The 24,803-nt window shown below is 38.6% G+C and overlaps 1 protein-coding gene across 2 annotated transcripts in view; it reads right to left on the bottom strand.

Moving 5' to 3' along the window:
• Positions 1-24,803, bottom strand: part of PAK2 (p21 (RAC1) activated kinase 2) — a 90,203-nt gene that overhangs the window by 30,337 nt on the left and 35,063 nt on the right. Inside the window, exons 2-4 of one of the 2 annotated variants that reach the window (XM_059163040.1) lie at positions 17,955-18,162; positions 1,389-1,489; positions 906-1,053 (exon numbers count right to left, since the gene is read on the bottom strand). In XM_059163040.1, the coding sequence (XP_059019023.1) occupies positions 906-1,053; positions 1,389-1,489; positions 17,955-18,141 (436 nt within the window). In that variant the 5' untranslated portion in view covers positions 18,142-18,162. Of the gene's footprint in view, positions 1-905; positions 1,054-1,388; positions 1,490-13,174; positions 13,282-17,954; positions 18,163-24,803 lie in introns of those variants that run through there. The other variant, XM_059163042.1, reaches the window with a different exon arrangement.

Genomic DNA, 24,803 nt, shown 5'->3' with positions numbered 1-24,803 from the left:
CACAGAAGTTCTAGGGACAAGTCTCACCTTTTGCTAAGGATACAGAGATCAAGATCTAACTAAAAAAATCAAGATCGTTTGTCCAAGTGCTATTTTTTCTTTGAGCACAGCCCATATTTCTGTGAAAATGTAATCAACTGCCATTAATTAATACTACATGTATGATTTTAGGGGTCAGAGAAACATAAAGACACCTTGGGGACGTAATTAGCAAAATCCATGGGTCCATGGGTCAACAAATAAATTACAAGGAAAACAATGTGAGAATCCATGTGAGGGAGCCTAAACATCAAAAGAGAATCAAGAGATACAGCAAACAACTATATTGCATGGTCTTTATTCTGACCCTGATTTGAACAAATAAACGATTAAAAAAAAAAAAAAAACCCACTATACTCCAATTCTTACCTAATGATAATCTAATTCCAAGGTATAAAAATCTTCATTCTAATGCTTATTTTATGTTTGTATATTTGATAAGTTTTAATTTTTGAATGGACTTAAACATTTTTTACTTCAAAGTCTGTGTATTTAAATATGCTAACAACGCTCCTCCTGTCCTACTAACAATAAATATATTTCTAGTATGAACCGGTCTATAAATCAGCGCCTTTCTCTTTTATTGCTGGGAGTCATTCCAAAGCAGTGACATGAAAAAACAAACAAAAGACCAAAACATCCACTTTTGGCAAAACTAAGAGATTAACATACTCCCCAGACTCCAAATTATGCATAAAAGCTGTTCCAATTAGTTTACAAAAGGCAGATCTACACAAGGGCAACAATAGAGACAGGAACCATACCACAGCTTTTTACTTTTCCAGAAGCAATCTTTTTATCTAGGTGTGCTTCCCAATTCTGCAATCCCATTTGAATCAGCCTTTTACCACAGTATGATGTCTTACCAGGAGGAGTAAAGCTCAGATATTTCTGCTTCACTGTGTTGGAGTCATAGAACTTTAAGACATCCAGCACAGCCTGAGGATTCTTCTTTTGCTCTAATTTGGTGATGTTAGAGGTCTGTAATAATCGAGCCCACTGTTCTGGCATGCCCTAACAAAAAGATATTCAGAAATTAGTTGTTTTGAGTTGCTCCAATAAGTAAAAGACAAAAGTAAAAGACAAAACACAAAAAACAAGTCAATCAACTGTAGCCTTGATTAAATTGTAAAATGTTTTTTTTTTTTAGATCTATTTTGTGTAATTCTAACTAATGCGCTCAGTTCCCTAAGAAAAAGATACATCCAAACACAAACACTTTTATAAGAAATGAAAAGCACTAAGAATTCACAGTTAATACGTGGATAGAACAGTTAGCTTGAAACTGAATACTGCAAAGAAAGGTTTGGGTGCTGATACATAAATGAGTCCCAAATGGGTAAACTTACAGTGAATTCTCCAGTGACCGCATCAAAGCCAACATGAATGGTATGCTCAAAATCAGATGGAGGAGAAATTTCTGGCCGTTCTTTTTCCTTCTTCTTACTTCCTAGAGGGCATTCAAAAAAGAATCAGCTTATTTAAACAAGATTAATCAAGGTACTCACAAACCTGTTTCTCTGAAGAACCAATTAGGAACAAAGCTTTTTTTGAAGAAGATTTCCCCTAAAGACACTGGCTGATGGGAAACTGATAAAAGTAAAGTAACCTATTCTGTCTTCAAGCAGGGGTGGGGACAACCATGTCAGGGTCCTGATTAAAGAGGTACCTGGATTGACCCAGCACCAGGTCTGAATAAAAGAGCACACGACAGAATGAACAGCCCTTTAGAGCACTGGTTCTCATAAATTGAGGCCTACACTTCAGATACTGAGCAATCTGGAAAACAAAGTCTATGAAGTCCTATTTCCATTTGGCTCTATTAATCCCAAAAGAACAACTTACATTATTACCACCGACCACCTAGATAGTATAGACTGTATAAACAAAGAGTTTACAATAAGCACGCCACCTTTCTTTACCAACTCTAGCTTTTCCTTTTATTCAAGTTAATAACTGCTACATCTTTTTTTGTTTGTTTGTTTGACAGAGAGCTAGAGAGAGAGCACAAGTAAGCAGAGCGGCAGGGAGAGGAGAGAGAGAAGCAGGCTCTCTGCTGAGCAGGCAGCCTGATGTGGGGCTTGACCCCAGGACCCTGGAATCATGACCAGAGCCAAAGGCAGCGGCTTAACAGCTAAGCCAACCGGGTGCCCCAGTAACTGCTACATCTTAATGCTTCCCAGTTTTTCCATGGTTCCACCAATTATTCCTGACACACGTCTATCAATAGTATTCTCTGTAAGTACCCCCATCCCCACTCCTCAGATCTTCCTGCTCTAATCTGCAGTAGTTTATCCCTAGACTTCTGGCATAGTTGTCTTCCTAGCATATTCCTACCCTTTTACCCTTGCTAGAATATTTTCTGGATACTTTGTTCTCCTCTTTTTGGTTTACCCCTTGATACTTCTTGACCACATATATATATTTAGGTTGAAAATGCTTCCCCCCCTCAGAACTTCTTTTAATCTCTAGTGTTGATATTTAGAAGGTCAATGACAGAACAGAGTAGAGAGCCCAGATATGGACCCTCAACTCTATGGTCAATTAATCTTCGACAAAACAGGAAAAAATACACAGTGGAAAAAAGACAGTCTCTTCAATAAATGGTGCTGGGAAAACTGGACAGCTGTAAGCAGAAGAATGAAACTCAACCATTCTCTTACACCGCAAACAAAGATAAACTCAAAATGGATAAAAGACCTCAACGTGAGACAGGAATCCATCAGAATCCTAGAGGAGAACATAGGCAGTAATCTCTTTGGTATCAGCCACAGCAACTTCTTTCAAGATATGTCTCCAAAGTCAAAGGAAACAAAAGTGAAAATAAACTTTTGGGACTTCATCAAAATCAAAAGCTTCTGCACAGCAAAGGAAACAGTCAAAAAAACAAAGAGGCAACCCACGGAATGGGAGAAGATATTTGCAAATGACAGTACAGACAAAAGGTTGATATCCAGGATCTATAATGAACTCCTCAAACTCAACACACATGAAATAGGCAAACATATCAAAAATGGGCAGAAGATATGAACAGACACTTCTCCAATCAAGACATACAAATGGCTATCAGACACATGAAAAAATGTTCATCATCACTAGCCCTCAGGGAGATTCAAATTAAAACCACATTGAGATATCACCTTACACCAGTTAGAATGGCCAAAATTAACAAAGCAGGAATCATGTGTTGGAGAGGATGTGGAGAAGGGGAACCCTCTTCCACTGTTGGTGGGAATGCAAGTTGGTGCAGCCTCTTTGGAGAACAGTGTGGAGATTCCTCAAGAAATTAAAAATAGAACTTCCCTATGACCCTGCAATTGCACTCTTGGTATTTACCCCAAAGATACAGATGTCGTGAAAAGAAGGGCCATCTGTACCCCAATGTTTATAGCAGCAATGGCCCCGGTCGCCAAACTAAGGAACCAAGATGCCCTTCAACGGACGAATGGATAAGGAAGATGTGGTCCATATACACTTTAGAGTATTATGCCTCCATCAGAAAGGATGAATACCCAACTTTTGTAGCAACATGGACGGGACTGGAAGAGATTATGCTGAGTGAAATAAGTCAAGCTGAGAGAGTCAATTTTCATATGGTTTCACTTATTTGTGGAGCATAACAAATAGCATGGAGGACAAGGGGTGTTAGAGAGGAGAAGGGAGTTGGGGTAAATTGGAAGGGGAGGTCAATCATGAGAGACTATGGACTCTGAAAAACAATCTGAGGGGTTTGAAGTGGCGGGGGGGTGGGAGGTTGGGGTACCAGGTGGTGGGTATTATAGAGGGCACGGATTGCATGGAGCACTGGGTGTGGTGAAAAAATAATGAATACTATTTTCCTGAAAATTAAAAAAAAAAGGTGGTCAATGACATTTTGAACTACTGCTGAAAATTAATTATCCATATATGCCTGGGTCTATTTCTAGATACATAATTTTGTTGCAATGATCTCTTTATCTTTATGCCAATACCAGCCTGCCTTGACAGTTGAAGTTATAAAAGTAAGCCTTGAGGGGGGCTTGGGTGGTACAGTTGGTTAAGCACCTTGCTGCCTTCGGCTCAGGTCATGATCCCAGGTTTCTGGGATCAAGTCCTACACTGGGCTCCCTGCTCAGTGGGGAGTCTGCTTCTCCTTCTCCCTCTGCTGCTCCCCATGCTTGTGCTCTCTGTCAAATAAATAAATAAAATCTTAAAAATAAATTTAATTTTTTATTTTTTATAAACATATATTTTTATCCCCAGGGGTACAGGTCTATGAATCGCCAGGTTTACACACTTCACAGCACTCACCATAGCACATACCCTCCCCAATGTCCATAACCCCACCCCCTTCTCCCAACCTCCCTCCCCCCAGCAACCCTCAGTTTGTTTTGTGAGATTAAGAGTCACTTATGGTTTGTCTCCCTCCCAATCCCATCTTGTTAAAATCTTAAAAATAAATTAATAGGGAAGTATTCCTTTTCATTCAATTTTCTGGAAGATCATGTAAAACTGTTGGTATTTCTTCCTTAAACATTTGGTAGAATTCACCAATGGAGCCATAAGGGTCTGACATTTTCATTGTGGATGGTTAGTAACCACAAACTAAATTTTCCTAGAAACACTGTTTTTCAAGTTACCCATTTCTTCTTGAATGAATGTTGAAAATTTGTCTTTTAAGACATTTTCCCACTTTATCTAACATGTTTGAATTTGTTCCCTAATCATTTTTAGTATCTATAAAAATGTGATCTCTTTCATTTTCAATATTAGTAATTTGTGTCTTCCCCCTACCCTCCCCTTCAGTCTGCCTAGAGGTTTATCCATTTTATTGATAATCTCAATAAATCAGCTTATGGTTTCATTGATTCTTCTATTTTATTAATCTCCATTTTGAATTTTGTTATTTCTTTTCTTCTACTACTTTGGATCTTACTCGCTCTTCCTTTCTAGTTTATTAAGATGGCTTTGCTTAAGTCACTGACTTAACATCTTTTTCTTTTCTCATACAGATGCTTAATACCTAAAATTTCTTCTAAGTATTGCCTTAACAGCATCATACAGATACTGATGCTTTGAATTTTCATTTTTATCCTATTTAATATACTTCCTAAGTACCCTTTTGATTTCTTCATTTATTTGCAAGTGTTTTTTTTTTTTTTTTCAAATATTCCCAAGGATTCTTCTGTTATTGATTTCTAATTTAAATACACTGTGGTCATAGAATATATTTTATGTGAGTTGAATCTTTCTACATTTATTAGGCTTTTAAAAATCTCCCTAGAATGTGACCTAGCTCAGTAAGTAGTCTATGTTCACTCAGAAAGAATGGGTATTCTGCTAGTGGAGTGTTCTATAAATATCAACAAGTCCAAGATGAATAACAGCAATTTTCTGTCTACTTGCTCTACCAATTACTGAGAGAAGTATACTTGCATCTCCAACTATAACTGGAATTGCCTATTTCTCCTTAAAATTATATCTGCTTTTGCTCTACTATTAAGTGCATAAATGTTTACTTCTATTACATCCTCTTGATGAACTGACCTTGTTACTATTCTAAAATAACCTATTCCCTATCTTTATCCCTTAAATATTTAGGGCATTATTTTTTGCTCTAAAATCTACTTTATCTGATTTTAGTGAGTCCAGGTTTCTTTTCACTGTTAGCATACTTAAAAAAAAAAAAGTCCTTTTATTTTGACCTATTTTGTAGCTTTATATACTTAAGTGGATTTTTTTTTTTTTTTTAAAGATTTTATTTATTTATTTGTCAGAGAGAGAGTGAGCGAGAGCGAGCACAGGCAGACAGAATGGCAGGCAGAGTCAGAGGGAGAAGCAGGCTCCCTGCAGAGGGCAAGGAGCCCGATGTGGGACTCGATCCCAGGACCCTGGGATCATGACCCGAGCCGAAGGCAGCTGCTTAACCAACTGAGCCACCCAGGCGTCCCTTAAGTGGATTTTTTAAAAGATTATTTATTTATTTATTTATTTATTTGACAGAGAGGGAACACAAGCAGGGGGAGTGGGAGAAGCAGGCCTCCCGCCCATCAGGGAGCCTGATCCAGAGCTGGGTCCTGGGATCATGACTGGAGCAGAAAGCAGACACTTAATGACTGAGCCACCCAGGCACCCCTTTAAGTGGATTTCTTGTGGACAGCATATAGTTAGTATAACCTCTGCTTTTTATTTACTTTTTAAAAAAGATTTTATTTATTTATGTGACAAAGAGAGACACCGCAAGAGAGGGAACACAAGCAGGGGAAGCGGAAGAGGGAGAACCAGGCTTCCTGCTAAGCAGGTGCCCCTGATATAGCTGGGTTTAACCCTACTATTTCATCATTTGTTTTCTAATACTCTCTATTGTTTACATTTTTCCTCTTTTTGATTAAATATTTTTTATAATTCCCTTTTATCTCCTTTGTTGGTTTTTTAAAAAGATTTTATTTATTTATTTGACAGAGATAAAGAGATCACAAGTAGGCAGAGCAGAAAGCAGGGGGGTGGGGTGTGAGGGTGGGGGGAAGCAGACACCTCGCTGAGCAGAGAGCCCAAAGCGGGCCTTGATCCCAGGACCCTGAGATCATGACCTGAGCCAAAGGCAGAGGATCAACCCACTGAGCCACCCAGACACCCTCCTTTGTTGTTTTTTAAAAAAATAACTCTTTATAGGGGCGTCTGGGTGGCTCAGTGGGTTAAAGCCTCTGCCTTCGGCTCAGGTCATGATCCCAGTGTCCTGGGATCGAGCCCCGCATCGGGCTCTCTGCTCAGCAGGGAGTCTGCTTCCTCCTCTCTGCCTGCCTCTCTGCCTACTTGTAATCTCTGTCAAATAAATAAATAAAATCTTAAAAAAAAAAAAAAAAAACTCTTTATATACCATCAAGTTCATCTGGGTTTTAGTATAGAGAGAGAGAGAGAGCGAGAGCTGTGCAACCATCACCACAATCTAACTGTGGACATTCTCATCATCCCTAAAAGAAACCTTGTGCTCATTAGCAATCACTTCTCATTGTTCCCTCTCTCCCTCCCAAACTCTAGGCAACCACTAATCTTTCTGTTTGCCTATTCTGGCCATTTCATATATACAGGACCACACAACGTGCCGTCTTTTATAAATGGGTTTTTTAACTTAGTTTTTGAGGTTCATTTATGTGATAGAATGTATCAGAATTTCATTTCTTAAAAACTAAGTTATTTTTTTTAAGAGATTTAGACAAAAAAAAAAAACACAAAAACTTTTACCATTTCCAGTGATTTCCATTCCTTTATGCAGATTCACATTTCCATCTGATAACATTTTCCTTCTGCCTGAATGGTTTGGCTTACCATTTCTTATAGGGCAGGCCTGGTGATAAACCCTTTCAGCCTTATATATTTAATATATATATACTAGGCTTCATATATTTTAAAAAGTCTTTGTTTCCCCTTCATTTTTGAAAGATATGTTCACAAGATACAGAATTCTAAGTTGACAGATTTTTTTTTCTTTCAGTACTTGAAAGATGTTCCTTCTTATCTTCTGAGATACACTGCTACTTCCATGAAATCCACTATCATATTTTGTTCCTCTAAATGTAAAGTGTCTTTTCTTTCTGGCAGCTTATTTTTTGGCTTACAACAAGGTTTTTTTGTTGTTGTTTTTTATTTTTATTTTTTTTTTTTTTTAAGATTTTATTTATTTATTTGACAGGCAGAAATCACAAGTAGACGGAGAGGCAGGCAGAGAGAGAGGAGGAAGCAGGCTCCCTGCTAAGCAGAGAGCCCGATGCGGGACTCGATCCCAGGACCCTGGGATCATGACCTGAGCCGAAGGCAGCGGCTTAACCCACTGAGCCACCCAGGCGCCCCTATTGTTGTTTTTTAATAGACTTTTTTTTTTAGCAGTTTCAGGTTCACAGAAAACTGAGCCAAAGGTCTGAAAGCTTTTTAAATGTTCTCTTTATCACTAGTTTTAAACAGTTTGATTATGTGTCATGGTGTAGTTTTCATCATATTTCTTTTGCTCTGGAATTCACTTAACTTCTTGAATCTACGGGTTTATAGCTTTCGTCAAATGTGTAAAGTTTTCAGCCATTTTTTAATAAGCTTTTTTTTTTTTTTTTTTTTTTTTAAAGATTGTTAAAGTCTCCAGTTTTTGAAGACTTCATTTGCACTTATATTAGCTCTGCATGTAGTTTGTCCCAGAGCTATTCTCTTTTGTTTCACTTTTCTTCTCCTAAGTTTCATTTTGGATGGTTTCCATTGCCATGGTCTTCAAATTCACTTATCTTTCCTTCTGAAATGCCTAATCTATTGTTAATCTTGCCTACTGGATTTTGATTTGTTCTTTATTTCTATTTCCATCGCTATTTCTAAATATGCTGAATCTTTCCTTTGGGTTCTTCAACATATGGAATATAATTTTTCATTTTTTTTTTAAAAAGATTTTACTTATTTGACACAGAGAGAATGCAATAAGACAGAAGGAGAAGCAGGCTCCCGGCTGAGCAGAGCACCCAATGTGGGGCTTTATCCCAGGACCCTGGGATCATGACCTGAGCCGAAGACAGACGCCAAACCAACTGCGCCACCCAGGTGCCCCAGTATTTCACTGCTTTAATATCCTTGCTTACGAATTCATCATCTGTGTCATTTCTGAATTGATTTCAATTGATGGATTTTACTCATTATGGGTCTTTGCATACCTGGAAAATACTAAATGGATGCCAGACACTGAAAAATTTTCCCTGGTAGGTACTAGATATTTTTGTGTTCCTATAAATGTGAGCTTGTTCTGAGACACAGATAGGCTATTCTTATTCCTCCCTCATATGGCGGAGAAATAAATTTATGAAGAGTTGATCCTTTTAGGTATTAAAGTTTTGTTAGGTAAAATTGGAGCAACATTTAATATAGAGCTAATTCTAGCCCATTATGTTTTTCTGAATAGTGTGAACAGGAAATATTCTAGGCCCTGTGGACATCGAGGATAGTTTCCTTTCGGCATTTCCAGTGATTCCTTTTCCAGCTCTGGGTAGTTATTCGCACATACAAGTGCTACTGAAGACTCAAGGGGGACTTCTACAGATCTCGCTCTCTCTTGGGTACGTGTGTATAAAAGCTAGTTGCCTTGACCTCTCCCAACTTCCAGTTTTCTTTCTTAGCTCTAGGAGACCATTTAATTGTCCTCCCTTTGCTGCAGCCTGACAATTCACAGCAGACAGTAAGCTAGATCAATTGTAGGATTTACCACCATTGTTTCCCATTTCTCAGGGACTGCTTTTCTTTATTATCTGATGTACAACATCATGAAAACCATTGTTTTGTATATTTTTTGCCAGTTTTTAGTTCTTTCACATGGAGGGGTAAATCTGGTCCCTGTTACTCCATCTTGACTGAAAGTATAACAGGTTTTGCTGTCTTATCTGTGGTATTATGAAATTTCAGGATGATACAATTTGATGAGCTGAGTACTCAGTGAGTCCCTTCCATCTGGAAATCATATTCTTCAGATCTGGGAAATTTTTTTCTTTTATTCCTTGGATAACTTTCTTTGTTCACTATTAGTTAGATCAGAAAATCATATATTTCCTCTCATATTTTCCATCTTTGTATTTTTATCTAAAAATCTGGGAGAATTTTCTTAAGTGTCTTTTAAATCTTCTACCGACTGGTATCTTTGGTTTGGTTTGGTAATCTTAAATGTTGATTTCCCAAGAATTACTTTTCATTGTTTTCTGATCATTCTTTCTCTGAGAATATTTTCCTTATTTCATGGACGCCTTTTTGATCTTTTCGAAGATTATATAGTTTACTTGCATGTATAGGTTGGTTCCCTTTACCTCCACTGTCTGTTTCTTCTATATTTCTTTTTTATCCCCTTTGTTTTGTACTCTCTTATAACAAGGGTGTTTTTCAAATGTCTAGTAATCCTTTGCTGTCTACTCATACAGAAAAGTCTTAAAAAGTTAACTAGAAGATAAGTCAGCCTTTTCATTAAAGGTGGGGGTGGGGTACCTAAAGTATTTTTTCCCAGGGCATTTGTTTATCCAGAGAAAAATCTTCCAATCTCTGTCTGGTCTGAGGGCTTAGAAACAAATTTAACATGTTAACACACTTTCAATCTGCCTTTCTAAAAAAAAGTTTCAGAGATAGAGCTTAATGATTCTCAATTGCACATAATACCTAGTGGTCATTACATCATAAGGAGTGTCCTCCTTAATGCCCAGCACCCAATTACGCCATTCCCCCACCCACCTCCCCTCCAGCAAGGCTGTTTGTTTCCTATAGTTAAGAAATCTGCCTTTCTTACTCTTGTGCTATACCTTTCACTGACTCCTCTGACAAGGATGAGAAGCCTCGTTTAATTTCTCCTCAAATACATATGAACATTAGTTTGTTCTTTTCTTCTACTGGACGATGGGACTTAAAAACATTTCACTGGCTGTATGGGGTAAAGAAGGGATCCTAATGGGCCTCTGACACCACCTACATGATTTTCAATTAATCCCCCCCCTTTCAGCCTATTATAGCTCCCCACCCCACCACACACACATGATGTTGTGTGTCCCTAAATCCTACACCTCTGAGATTTTTACAAGGAAATGGGTTCACTTCTCACAGACATTCTCATCTGCAAATGCTTAGGATAGGTCCTCGTCTATTCAGTTTAGTCAGATGTCACTTTTCCATCCTTCTTTCAAATATGTATACTATGTCTCCTCTTCTATTCTCTTTGCCCTTGTTATATTAAAAGCATCTTTTTAACTGTCATTTTACTTGGGTCTGGGGAGGGATAGTAAATAGAGGCATGTGGTCAATCTGCTGTATTGTCAACCTGCTTTGTTAACCAGAGAAGTCTTCTACTATAAATGAGCTAAAAGTCATGTTGTTTGATAGGTCTGCATATCTACAGTTGAAAGGTCACTGTACACACTATTCTTTTTTTATAAGATGCTACTGACCCAGCATTACTAAGAAACGTATTATATTTTTTTACTAGTGATGATGCATTTGTGCTCAACTGTCCATCTCCTTTTTAGGTCTCGTGACATGCAGTTATTTACAAGAGATATGACTATGGTAAGTGGACAGGGCAAATTAACACCCAACTTAACACCCGAAAATCAGTCTCTCACTAGTGAATGAAGTCATAAGAAATAAACCTCAAGAACTGTTGAAGGCTGTTTCCTAACACGCAGAGGAAAAAAAAAAAAAAAAAGCCAGGTAACATGGAAAAAGAAAGACCAGACATATAGCTAGAGAATTCCTGGTTCCACCTGTATCTAAGGCCCAACCATATTTTTCAACTTGGGAATGCTGAATTTAGAGACCTATATTAAAGAAAGTTTCACCTATATTAGGAGTACAGAATAAAAAGTTAAAGAAGTAAAAACAATTAAGCAGAACTTGAGACACATTTAAGTACACTAGTCCACTATAAAGGAAATGACCCAATATCTTAAAAATCTATTTAATTTCATTTGTTTTTTATGTAACACACACATACATTCATACAAATACTCCCTGCATTTTAGTTGTCTTAAGAAGGGAAAGGGGTTGTTTTAAAAAATATCTAGAACAAAAAGATAGTGAAGCAGGTCTCAAATTAAACCATCTGTGGGAAGGCTACTATTACATAAAGAGAATCATTCCTTTATAACTCTGGAAACCAAGAACTAAAAGGACCACCAACAAGAAAACACCCCATGATCACTTATCAACAGATGTCCACCAGACAACTGGATCACTTGCTGGGAAGTAATGGATCAAGGAAAGAAACTTCCAATAAAACCCACAACTTGTTAGTGTAGGGGGCAGAAAAAAGATTCTTAGAACCACCTTCCAACTTTATCAGATGAAAGAAAATAGGCAGGCAGCAACTTTCAGCTAAGAGGTGGGGCCCTTATGTGATGTGTTAGTTACACAGAAGGTGCTTAACAAGAATCCTAAGTAAATAATTGCCATATTCTTTAAGGCCACCACCTTATAGGCTACATTAGAACTGCAGTCTAAGGCTAAGAAATTCCCATCTCTTTAAAAGGAAGAGTCTTTCAGAGCGCCTGGGTGGCTCAGTCCATTAAGCATCTGCCTTTAGCTCAAGTCAGGATCCCAGGGTCCTGGGGTAGAGTTCTAAATCAGGCCCCTCAGCGGGGAGCCTGCTTCTCCCTCTGCCTTTCCCCCACTTGTGCATGCTCTCCCTCTGTCAAATAAATAAATAAAATCCTTAAAAGGAAGACTCTTCTATTTCTACTCTAAAAGAATCAGTGATTCTCAGCAGCTTCAAAATTAGTAAACAATTATTTAATCACAGAGAAGGGTATTCTCTAAAAAAATAGGAAGATGGGTATGGGCTACTCTTATTAATCTTAGAATTCAATTTTTAGACCAGAAGGGATAGTTACAGTTCTGTCATCTTCATCACTAACCAGAGGTGAAAGCGTGCACAGACTGAATAATTAGAAAATCACCTTGGGGGGCACCTGGGTGGCTTGGGTCATGATCGCAGGGTCCTGGGATCGAGTCCCGCATCAGGCTCTCTGCTCAGCAGGGAACCTGCTTCCCTTCCTCTCTCTCTGTCTGCCTCTCTACCTACTTGTGATCTCTGTCTGTCAAATAAATAAATAAAATCTTAAAAAAAAAAAAAAAAAGAAAATCGCCTTGGTTAGTAAGTACTATATACCATTCAACACTTATCAGTTTTTTTTTTTTTTGAAGATTTTATTTATTTGACAGACAGAAATCACAAGTAGGCAGAGAGACAGGCATTGAGAGAGGGGGAAGTAGGCTCCCCACCGAGCAGAGAGCCCGATGCAGGACTCGATCCAAGGACCCTGGGATCATGACCTGAGCTGAAGGCAGAGGCTTAACCCTCTGAGCCATTCAGGTGCCCCCGGAATAGAGCTTTTTAAAAATAAGCCAAGACAGTGGCTCATTGCCACTTTTTAAGAAGATTTTATTTGACAGACAGAGATCACAAGTAGACATAGAGACAGGCAGAAAGAGAGGAGGAAGCAGGCTCCCTGCTGAGCAGAGCGCCTGATGCAGGGCTCGATCCCAGGACCCTGAGATCATGACCTAAGTCTAAGGCAGAGGCTTTAACCCAATGAGCCACCCAGGCACCCCTCATTACCATTTTTATTAACAAAACTACTGGCCTTGTTAAGCCATTTCTCACCTGGACTACTGCAAAGTCCTCCTAACTAGTTTCCAACTTCAGCCTTAGGCCTCCAACATACCTACTTTCTATACAGCTACTAGTCTCTCCTATTTAAGACAGGAATATGTCCAGGTCTTTCCCCTATTTAAAATTCTGTAATGGTTCCCTAGGAAACAGGATAAAATCTGAGCTCTGTAACATGGAATACAAGGCCCTTTATGACCTGATCCCTGCCCACCTGTTTAGCTTCTTTTCCTGCCTGCAGTTTCCTCCACACATCATGCTATTCTTCCTCCCCCCTCTGCTTTCGAGTCACAATGGACCGTGCGCAGCTCCATGAGTGTGCTATGACCCCTCCTGGATGTGGTCCACTGAAACTTGAAGGCACAGGACACACATTTTAACTATTATAATCCTCCTACCTATTCTCACTTATTAATTCTTTAGTCTTCAGCTCCACTGTCACTTCTTTAGGAAGCTTTCCCAGAAAGGACAGACATCTTACACTATCCCTACCATCACTTTTCACAGTTTTAATTTTATGCTGTAGTTCAGGTGTCAGGAGAGCAGGGACACCATGTGCTTTGTTTATCTCACTATCTCTGATCACGCACAGGATTCCTACGATACATCTGTAACAAAATGTGAAAAGATTTGTTCAAGTTGTCATAAAACGTCTAATTTCTAATTTTCTTAACTCTTTCAGTGACACTGATTAACCAAAAATGAGTAACTGAAGATAGTCCAGCTTTTTTTTTTTAAAGGAAACATTAGCTATCTATTAGTAAGGACAGCAATAGAGATGTAAATTTGAGTAGCATAAAATGAGTATCTCTAGATCAGGCTTTATAGTAGAGATCATCATCAAAGCAAATCATCAAAGCAAAAATCTTAGGGTAATTATGATTTCTTTAAAATAATAATGCAGGAGCGCCTGGGTGGCTCAGTCCTTAAGCATCTGCCTTTAGCTCAGGTCATGATGCCAGGATCCCGGGATGGAGCCCCATATCAGGCTCCTGCTCAGCGGGAAGCCTGCTTCTCCCTCTCCCACTCCCCCTGCTTAGGTTCCCTCTCTCTCTATGTCTCTGTCAAATAAATAAATAAAATCCTAATACATAAATAAATAAGAATACAGGGACACCTGGGTGGCTCAGTGGGTTAGAGCCTCTGCCTTCAGCTCAGGTCATGATCCCAGGATCCTGGGACTGAGTCCAGCATCAGGCTCTATGCTCAGCAGGGAGCCTGCTTCCCTTCTCTCTCTCTCTGCCTGCCTCTCTGCCTACTTGTGATCTTTCTCTGTCAAATAAATAAAGAAATAGTAAAAAAAAGAAATAGTTTTTCCCTTCTAGACTTCTGTTTCAAGATGATAGACTAATGAAATGCTGTAGCCCTCCTCCTTTAGAACAAATGTTTTTTTATTTATAATGGAAGAAAAAGAATGAGGAATGCCTCAAGATGAAGAGCGATTCAGATAAAACCAAGGAGAGAAACAACCGCTCAGGATATAGGCAGGAGAAGACTAGTTCAGAAATCTTGGGGTTGATTAAGCAGGTAGATCTCTGTGTTCACTTAAGCATGAAGCTGTGTAATCAAAGTATCAACAGTATTTTTTTCCCTTGAGTACATGATAAATTCTAAAATGTACAGAGAAGAGCCAAGGGTCAAAAGATCATAAAGAAGAACTTGGTTGATTTGCTCTCTCAGATATTAAGAATTAGAAGCTATAGTAATTAAGGCGGTACAGTATTAGCTAAGGGACAAATAAGCCATTGCAATAAAGAGGACACAGAAACAGGCCCTGGCACACCTGGAAACCTGATCAACAATGGCTCATACTGCAGGTCAGTGGGGAAATGATAAAAGTGCCAATGAAAGATCTGGGTTACTGGTTTTTTAAAAAGTGAGTATGTATCTCTACAGAAATATAAAAAACAAATCCAGATAGTTCAAAGGTTTAAACTGTAAAACTTTAAGGAAAACATAAAGTATCTTTGACCCCTAGTTTGGCAGATTCCTTTCTTTCTTTTTCTTCCTTTCTTTCTTTTAAGATTTATTTATTTGAGAGTGATAGGGAGAGAATCTTATGCAGACTGTGTGCTAAGCACAAAGCCCGGCATGGAGCTAGATCTCACAACCCTGAGATCATCACCTGAGCAGAAACCAAGGGTCTTATGCTTAATCAACTGTACCACCCAGACACCCCTTGGATAGAATTTTTTCAAGAGAAAAGAAAAATCAGAATTGAGTAAGAAGGCAAACTTTGTTTTCATTTGTTTGTTTTTTTAAAAAACAGTCCGTAGGGGTTCCTGCGTGGCTCAGTTGGTTAAATGTTGCACTCTTGGTTTCAGCTAAGGCATGATCTTCAGGATCATGGAACTGAGTCCCACATGGGGCTCAGCACTTCCTGCTCAGCATGGAGACAACCTGGGGTTCTTTCCTTCTCCCAATCTCTCTTTCCCTGTCAAATCAATCAATCAACCAATCCATCTTTAAAACAATAAAACAAAATAAAATAAAATAAAAAAGAGCCTGTAAAGTTTTAATATTAACACTAAAAAGTTATTAGACCTTGAATGTGATTAACAAAAGAAAAAAACCAGAACTCACAAAATAAAATTTAACGGTTATTAATTACAGATCTCAAGAGCTGATAAACATAAATGCAATCAGAGCCATCCTATGTACCTTCACCCTCTCTTTGTATGGGGGGGACCCTGAGTTAGTAATAGCTGATGAGTAATGGAGGGAAAGAAAGGGAAAGTGAAGTTAAGAAGAAAGTAAAATGAGAAGATTCTCAAAATGATCAGAGAGATGAGTATGCTCTTGCCAACTTATGTAAATGCACATTCACCTTGTTCACAAACCCCACCATTAACCCATTTCCTTTTGTGTGCTTTCTGCCTTTCCAAGGCTGTCCCTAAGTCCCATCATGAGCATTCCCCTCCCCCACCCTTTTATTAAGATTTTATTATTTTAAGTAATCTCTACATACAATGTGGGACTAAAACTCACTACCCTAAGAATAAGAGTCCCGTGCTCCACAGACTGTGCCAGCCAGGCACCCTTCCCCCACTCCACTTTGCATTCTGTTCACTATAGGCAAGTCATTTCAACCCTGTCAGCAATTTGGTACTAACCTGCATAAATTTGTTTTCTAACCTCCATAATTATAAATACTGTGTTTACACGGACATTTTTGGGTTTTCCTACTCCATACACTAACTTACTACCATGGAAGAGAAGCATTCAGTGCTCTCCAAGACACACAATTGTCTGCCCTCTTCCCATACAGACTTAAAAAACATACTTCCGTGAGGGTTTTCAGTTACAAGCCCACATGAAATCTTAAAAGCAAAATGAGAAATAAGAGGTTTACCACAGAAGGAATAAGTTTTCAACTGTCCCATGATTATATCCTGTCTGCAAATCTAATTTCTCAAAGATCTGATTCTTTATTAGTATTAAATACATTACATCATTCATATTTTCACTGATTATGTAGCCTTAACTCTCAAGTTAAATGTGAACTTACTATTATGTATAAAGCACTAATCCTCTTCCACTTGTATTTACTTCTCAATGTTAACCTAGCTATAAAAGTGAAAATATATCTTTATCTTCACTTAGATGTATTACTGGCTATCAGAGTCATATGGTCATGCTTAATGTAATCAAATAAACTAATCCCTAATTCTTTTTTTTTTTTAATTTTTAAAAGATTTTATTTATTTATTTGAGAGAGAGACAGTGAGAGAGAACATGAGCAAGGAGAAGGTCAGAGAGAGAAACAGACTCCCCATGGAGCTGGGAGCCCGACGTGGGACTCGATCCCAGGACTCCAGGACCACGACCCGAGCCGAAGTCAGTCGTCCAACCAACCGAGCCACCCAGGCACCCCCTAATCCCTAATTCTTACTCTGAAATCCACTACCAGTCCATAATCCCTATCTAATTCTAAAGTTGAAAAAGCTCTGAAAACCCAGGTTTTTTCTTTAGGTTTGTTATCAAGACAAATTCGGGGACTTCAACTTAGATGAGATGACCATTTAATGCACGAGACAGAACGAAAAGTGTTATTTGGCCCCCAAATGCCAATCTTACTGAGGTTAAGAAACCCTGGACTGGGGATACCTGGGTGGCTCAGTTGGTTAAGCAGCTGCCTTCGGCTCAGGTCATGATCCCAGCTTCCTGGGATCGAGTCCCACATCAGGCTCCTTGCTCAGCAGGGAGCCTGCTTCTCCCTCTGCCTCTGCCTGCCATTCTGTCTGCCTGTGCTCGCTCCCTCTCCCTCTCTGATAAATAAATAAAATCTTTAAAAAAAAAGAAACCCTGGACTGGACTAATGTTTGCAGAAGACACAGTGATGTACTTACTGATCACTGAGTGCTGCCTCTGATGCTTCTCAGGGCATAACAGAATACATGATAAAAAGTGCAAGTATTACTACTACTGAAAAATCAGAAACTCTCTTTAGATCTTTCTCAAATATCCAAATCTAATTAATGTTGGGAAGCCATAAACTATGGCCCAAGTCTTAGAAAATGAAGGTGAGGATTACAGAAATTCACTGGATGTAACAAGTAGATAAGCCAACATATTTAGTTTAATTCTTTCCTATCACAGATTAAGAGAAATTCACCTTTCTAATAGTGCCTATATACCACCATTAATAGTTTTCTCGTATCTGTTTATTGCCCTCACCATAAAAATCTCAACTGTCTATATACTTCAATTAAAAAGACATCAAAATCGGTAACATAAAATAACTGAGACTCTTGAAGTGATAGTAGGTATTTACCTTTCTCCGTGCCTGAGAATATAGAGATGATTTTATTCCTGGGCTTTTTTTCTTCTGGAACAGAGGGCAATGGTTTCAAACTGTGATTGGCTGACAAAGGGTCTTTGCCTCCGGTGCTAAAAATGGTACTGCTCATTCGCACAGGAGGTGCTGGAGGCTTGTCTTCCAGTTCTCCGTTATCAGACATGATGTGGAATTATGATACGGCCTGAAATAGAAAGGCAAAATCATACAGTTAACAACAAGTTGACAGCAAGGTAAAAAATAGTACAGACAAGCATAAACAGTAGTAATTATCCTCCTTCCAACTCTGAATTAGAAAAGGTTATCCATTTAGGGTGCAATCTGCAAAATTTGTAAGACTCAATTAGTAAGAGATGAAATTAGTTATTAATATAGGTAATCTCCCCTAACAAAGTTGTAAATGGTTAGTTGAGGGAGTGTTTGAAAAGCCAAGTCCAGTTAAGAGGAGGATGGTAAGTTCTGGGAGAGCATGATGATACCAACATATCAAAATATTCACCTGAGTCTAAGAGTATATATTCCAATGAAAAGACAGACAACATGGGAGTCTTAAAAAGAGAGAGATTTCTGCAGAGGAAGACTATGTTCTGACTGATCAATCCAAAGACGAGTCTCTGATAGGTCCATTTCTAGAGCAGAGATAGAATACTTGCTATTAAATATATCCACCAACACCACTCTCCATGAAGAATCTGACTCCACGCTCACTAGCCTTGTGATTACAACTTAGCCTTCACATAAACTTTCCTAAAGGATGAGAATGTGCCACTGATGCGATATTTGGTTTCTCTGAAAATCTGACACTCTAACTACATGTGTTAGTTCCTTGTAAGCTTTGCAGATATTCCCACAGAACCTGACCCATCTGGGAACACTGACAAGTTAAATCCAGAGTCTGGCTGAAAACCAGAGTATGGCCAAATCCCAAGATTTGGTTATCCTGTGATGCCCTGTCCAGGCAGTCTAGTTACCCCTCTTAATCCACATGTGACGAATTCAGTGGAAACTTCAACACTGTTTATATATAAATTAATATTGTAGGAAATATATATATGTACATATATATATGGCCTTTAAAAACAATAGATTATACACATTTAAAGTCAGCAGGAAAGGGAAGGAGATGCTTAACTTCCAGGATGAGTTCTTTTTTTTCCCCAGATGAGTTCCGATACAAAAGTATATATTAGGAGAACAACACATTTCCCCAGTGAACAAGATTTTGATTGGTAATTAGATCCTGACTTGATTATGATTATTTAATGCATGTAAGTGAAAACCCTATATATGTACAATGAAAAGAAGGCCAACTGTATCTAAATAAAATTAAAATTTAAAATAAATTTTTAAAAAAATTTAGTTTGAGGCGTGCCTGGGTGGCTCAGTGGTTTGGGCTGCTGCCTTCAGCTCGGGTCATGATCTCAGGGTCCTGGGATCGAGCCCCACATCAGGCTCCCTGCTCCACAGGAAGCCTGCTTCCCTCTCTCTCTCTCTCTGCCTGCCTCTCTGCCTACTTGTGATCTCTGTCAAATAAATAAATAAAATCTTTAAAAAAAAAAAATTTAGTTTGAATGTTAGTGCCTAAAAGAGAGTAGGTATCATTTGAGGAGAACTGAGGAATGAAGAGATTATGGTACCTAATTCCACTTCTAATCTTACAGCTTTTGTTTTCCTTGACAAGAGTATGTGTCCCTAGAACTGCCATATTTTATCTGCCATAACGACAGTCATTTCAGCCTACAAAAAAGGAAGTAGAGAAGGTAAAGGGGTAAATTGTACTTTTCCTGGGAGAAGAGAGTATAGAAAAATATCCCTCATCTGTGAGAAAGGCGCCTGAAGTGAAATCACTGTTGGTGGTCAAAAGATGAAACCGGGCTGGAATCTAGGAACGTGATGCAGAAGACGCAGTTAGGTGATTCATGGGGGCGGGGGTTCGGTTTGCTCTGGAGGGAGATGCACCTGGTTGTTCTTCAGTGTGGGCTGTCACGTATGTATCATCAGAGAGGAATTACCTACTGCTACCAATGGAAGAAAGGTAAGGCTTAGTCCTGGTACTTGCAGGACTACTTGAGCACACGATCAATCAAGACAGATGTTTTTTTCTAATGTGAACATCTAGCCAGAGTATCAAGACAAACCAGATGAACCCTGTACCAACTCACTTTCATCTTAATCACCAGTTCCAGCAGACACAGCATGTTAGGGTTTTGGTTACACTGTGAATGCTCCATATTTATGCATATGAAATCTGAAAAATCAGGGTAATATCATGTCTGTGTGGCATGGTCAGTTTTGGCTCAGGTGGCAATCTCAGGGTCATGAGATCCAGCCCTGCATTTGGCTCTGCATTCAGCACTGAGATTGCTTCAGATTCTCTCTCCCTTTCCCTCTGCCCCTCCCATTCATGCTCACGTATTCATATGCAAGCTCTTTCCGTCCCAAATCAATCAATTAATCTTTTAAAAAAATCAGGGTAAATATAGCAAAATTTCAAAATACATTTGCATAAATTCAAAGAAAGAAATGCACCAAAATATTAGCAATAGTTTATCTGTGACTAACAAGTAATTTTTAGCTTGAATATAATCATCACAGCTGTGGTTAAGAAAAAAAATCAATATAAAACGGCACAACAAGGGTGCCTGCATGGTGCGGTTAATTGACTGTCTGACTTTTTGTTTCGGCTCAGGTTGTGGGTTGGTGATGTCCAGCTGCATGTCTGGCTCCAGGCTCAGCATGGAGCCTCCTTGGGATTCACTCTCTCTCCCTCTCCCACTGCCCCTCCCACTTATGTTCACACTTTGTCTCAAGATAAAATAAATCTTTAAAACAGGGCACAAGGGCACCTGGGTGCCTCAGTCAGTTAAGCGTCTGCCTTTGGATCAGGTCATGATCCCAGAATCCTGGGATCAAGCCCCACATCAGGCTCTCTGCTCAGCAGGGAGCTTGCTTCTCCCTCTCCTACTCCCCCTGCTTGTGTTTCCTCTACTCACGGTCTCTCTCTGTGAAATAGATAAACAAAATCTTTAAAAAATAAAACAAAACAGGGCACAATAATTTCTTAATGTAAACTGACTACAAATTCTGTCCTTAAGGCTGGCTCATAGATGGATCCTGACTAGACACTGCCAGTACCCCTTCAGCCATGTGCTGCCCAATGTCGTGATTAAGAGCATGGGTTGTGGAATCAGATCCCTCAGTTGGAATCCTGGTTCCACTATTTACTTCAATTTGTGTCCTTGGACAAATTACTTAACTGTATCTCGGGGTTCCGTAAAAAAACAGCTGGTTCTAGGCCTGGAACAGGGGAATACAAGATGAGCCAAGAGTATCTTATATTGTCAGAAGGTAGAAGTACTTAAAAGGGATAAGGAACACACACAGGAAAACAGGAAAGAGTTTTCTTTTCTCTTCTTCTTTTTTTTTAAAATGATTTTATTTATTTGACAGAGAGAGAAAGAGAGAGAGCACAAGCAGGGAGAATGGGAGAGAGAGAAGCAGGCTCCTTGCTGAGCAGGGGCCCAACAAGGGGCTCAATACCAAGACCCTGGGGTCATGAGCTGAGCTGAAGGCAGCAGTTAACTGACTGAGCCACCCAGGTGCCCCAGTAAAGAGTTTTCAAAAGCCAGTGCTGGAATGGTTCAGAGCAACAAAATTAATAAAGTAGCATTATATTTGACCCAATGTATAGAATAAATATACACAATTCATATCAATACAAATAAATGAATAAATAAGGGGCGCCTGTATGGCTCAGTCAATTAAGCATTCAACTCTTGATTTTGGCTCAGGTCATGATCTCAGGGTCATCAGGTCAAGCCCTGTGTTGGGCTCCACATTGGGCAGAGACTGCTTAAGATTCTCTCTCTCCTAGGGCACCTGGGTGGCTCAGTGGGTTAAGACTTCTGCCTTCGGCTCAGGGCTTGATCCCAGGGTCCTGAGATCAAACCCACACTGGGCTCTCTGCTCAGCAGGGAGCCTGTTCCCCCCACCCCCTTTCTGCCTGCCTCTCTGCCTACTCGTAATCTCCATCTGTCAAATAAATAAAATCTTAAAAAAAAAAAAAAAAGATTCTCTCTCTCCCTCTCTCTGCCCCCAAAAGAGTAAATAAAATGGTGGGGTACCAAATCATCCTCACAAAAGAATTCCAAATAATAAATGTAGACAAATCCTCTTCTAGCAGTCAGAATTTTAACTTCCCTCCCCACTTGAATGTAGGTTGGACCTAGTGACTCATTTCCAAAGAGCAATGTATGGAAAGGGAAAAATAACTTCATGGCGGAAAAATGTGGAAACACTGCATTAACCAAGTGATCAAAGGATAACATCTCCAATAATAACTTATGCTGACATCACTCACCATGTGATCTAATGGGATGAGAAACATGCTTCACCTTTGCAGTATTCTTCCCCCAAATCCATAACCACAGTCTAATTATGGGGAAAACATCAGACAAACCCAAACTGAAGAACGTTTTACAAAAATTCCTGACCAATACTCCTTAAAACTAGCAAGGACATGAAAAACAAAGAAAGACTGAGAAACTGTCACCGAGCAGGAGTCTAAGAAGACATGACAATATCATACTCTGGAACTAAAAAGGACATTAGTGGAAAACTGGTGAAATCCAAATAAAATGTAGAATTTAGTTAACAGTAATGGACCAATGTCGGCTTCTCTACTTTTGCTCACATTTTAAGGCTTATATTAACATTAGGACAAGATAGATGATAGATATACAGGAAATCTACAATCTCTGGAACTTCTCTATAAATCTAAAATTATTCCATGATAAAGCCTATTTAAAATGAAACTGTGTAACAAAATAAGACGAAATCAGAGAGGGATACAAACCATAAGAGACTCTTAACTATAGGAAAGAAACTAAGGGTTGCTGGAGGTGAGTTCGTTGGGGGGATGGGGTAACTAGGTGATGGGCATTAAGGAGGGCATGTGACATAATGAGCACCAAGTGTTACATGCCAACTGATGAATCACTAACCTCTACCTCTGAAACTAAAAAGAAAGAGAGAGAGAGAAAAGAAAAAAGAATTATGTAATAAGTTCCTCAATAAGTTACAGAATTATCTATGATATTACTTGGCAATTCCACTCCCAGAATATACCTAAGAGGGTGTCTGCGTGGCTCAGTGGGTTAAGCCACTGCCCTTGGCTCAGGTCATGATCTCAGGGTCCTGGATCAAGTCCCGCATCGGGCTTTCTGCTTAGAAGGGAGCCTGCTTCCCTCTCTCTCTCTCTCTGCCTACTTGTGATCTCTGTCAAATAAATAAATAAAATCTTAAAAAAAAAAAGAATATACCTAAGAGAACTGAAAATGTATGTCCACAAATAAATTACCTATGACTATTCACAGCACTATTCATAATAGCCAAAAGATAAAACAACCAAAATATCTATCAACAGATGGATTTACAACATGTGGCATTTGCATACAATGCAATATCTGACCACAAAAAGGAGTAAAGTACTAATAAAAGCTACAATATGGATGGAACTTTAAAAACATAAGTGGAAAAAGAAAGGCACTAAAGACCACAAACTGTATTATTCCATTTATATGAAATGTTCTGAACATGCTGAGAAGGGAGGGGAATGGGATGTGATTACTAATGGGTGTGGAGTTTCTTCTTGGGTAATAAAATGTTCTGGAATTAGGCATTGGGTAACAGTTGTATAACCTTTTCAATATCTTAAGACCACTGAATTGTACACTTTAAAATAGTAAGTTTTAGCTATGTAAATTATATTTCAATTTTTAAAAAGGAATTTTTACTTTATAAAGATTAAGTGAGCTAATAAAGATTGAATGTTGCTGCTACAATCATGATCACTAATATTTATAAAACTCTATGCTATAAGTTAGAGAAAAAAAAGGAGGATCTAGTTCTTTTGCAAGAGTTCATAAGCTACTAGGGGAAAGATCACACATCTCAACACATGCATATCAAAAACCACTTAGTTTCTTCAAAAGGTAGCAGTTCTCAAAACATTTTGGCCTCAAGACTCCTTTACACTCCTAAAAATTATTGGGACTCCCAAATAATTTTTGTTTATATATCCATATTATTTATGTATTTTCTATATGAAAAATTAAAGTAAGTTAAATATTTCATCAAAAAATACTCATCACAGGCTCCTGGGAGGCTCAGCTGGTTAAGCGACTGCCTTCAGCTCAGGTCGTGATCCCAGGGTCCTGGGATCGAATCCTGCATCAGGCTCCCTGCTCTATGGGGAGTCTGCTTCCCCCCTGACCTTCTCCCCTCTCATGATCTCTCTCACGGTCTCTCTCTCAAATAAATAGATAAAATCTTAAAAAGAAAAAAAACCTTCATCATATGTTAAGATAAATAACACTTTCATGAAGGATAGTATTTTTTGAAACAAAATATTTAGTGAGAGAGTGGCATTATTTTACATTTCTGATAATTTTTTAAATGTCTGGCTTAGTAGAATACTGTTGGACTCTTGTATTTGCTGTGTTCAATCTATTATGTTTTGGTTGACAGAAATGAAAAAATCTGATTTTACACAGATATGTAGTGGGGAAAGATGTATTTTAATAGCTTATAGTGAACTGTGGATATTCTTTCTTTGATATTACGCTAAACTCAACCTTCGTAAAGGTAGGTTGTGTAATCTAAAATCCAGCAGTAAATTTGTACTCTCTTACCTTAAACTCGTTATTTTTTTTTATACTTTGAATGGATCTTTTACCCATTCATGAATTTTATAATGTTATAAATTGATTATTTGGAAAATATTGGTTACTGAATTATGAAGCTACTCAAATGTTGACACATTTT

Source organism: Mustela lutreola, chromosome 2, assembly GCF_030435805.1.
Source record: "Mustela lutreola isolate mMusLut2 chromosome 2, mMusLut2.pri, whole genome shotgun sequence".
Lineage (NCBI taxonomy): Eukaryota > Metazoa > Chordata > Mammalia > Carnivora > Mustelidae > Mustela > Mustela lutreola.
The sequence above is the reverse complement of the archived record's forward strand: the minus strand, read 5'-3'. Positions and strand labels throughout refer to the sequence as shown.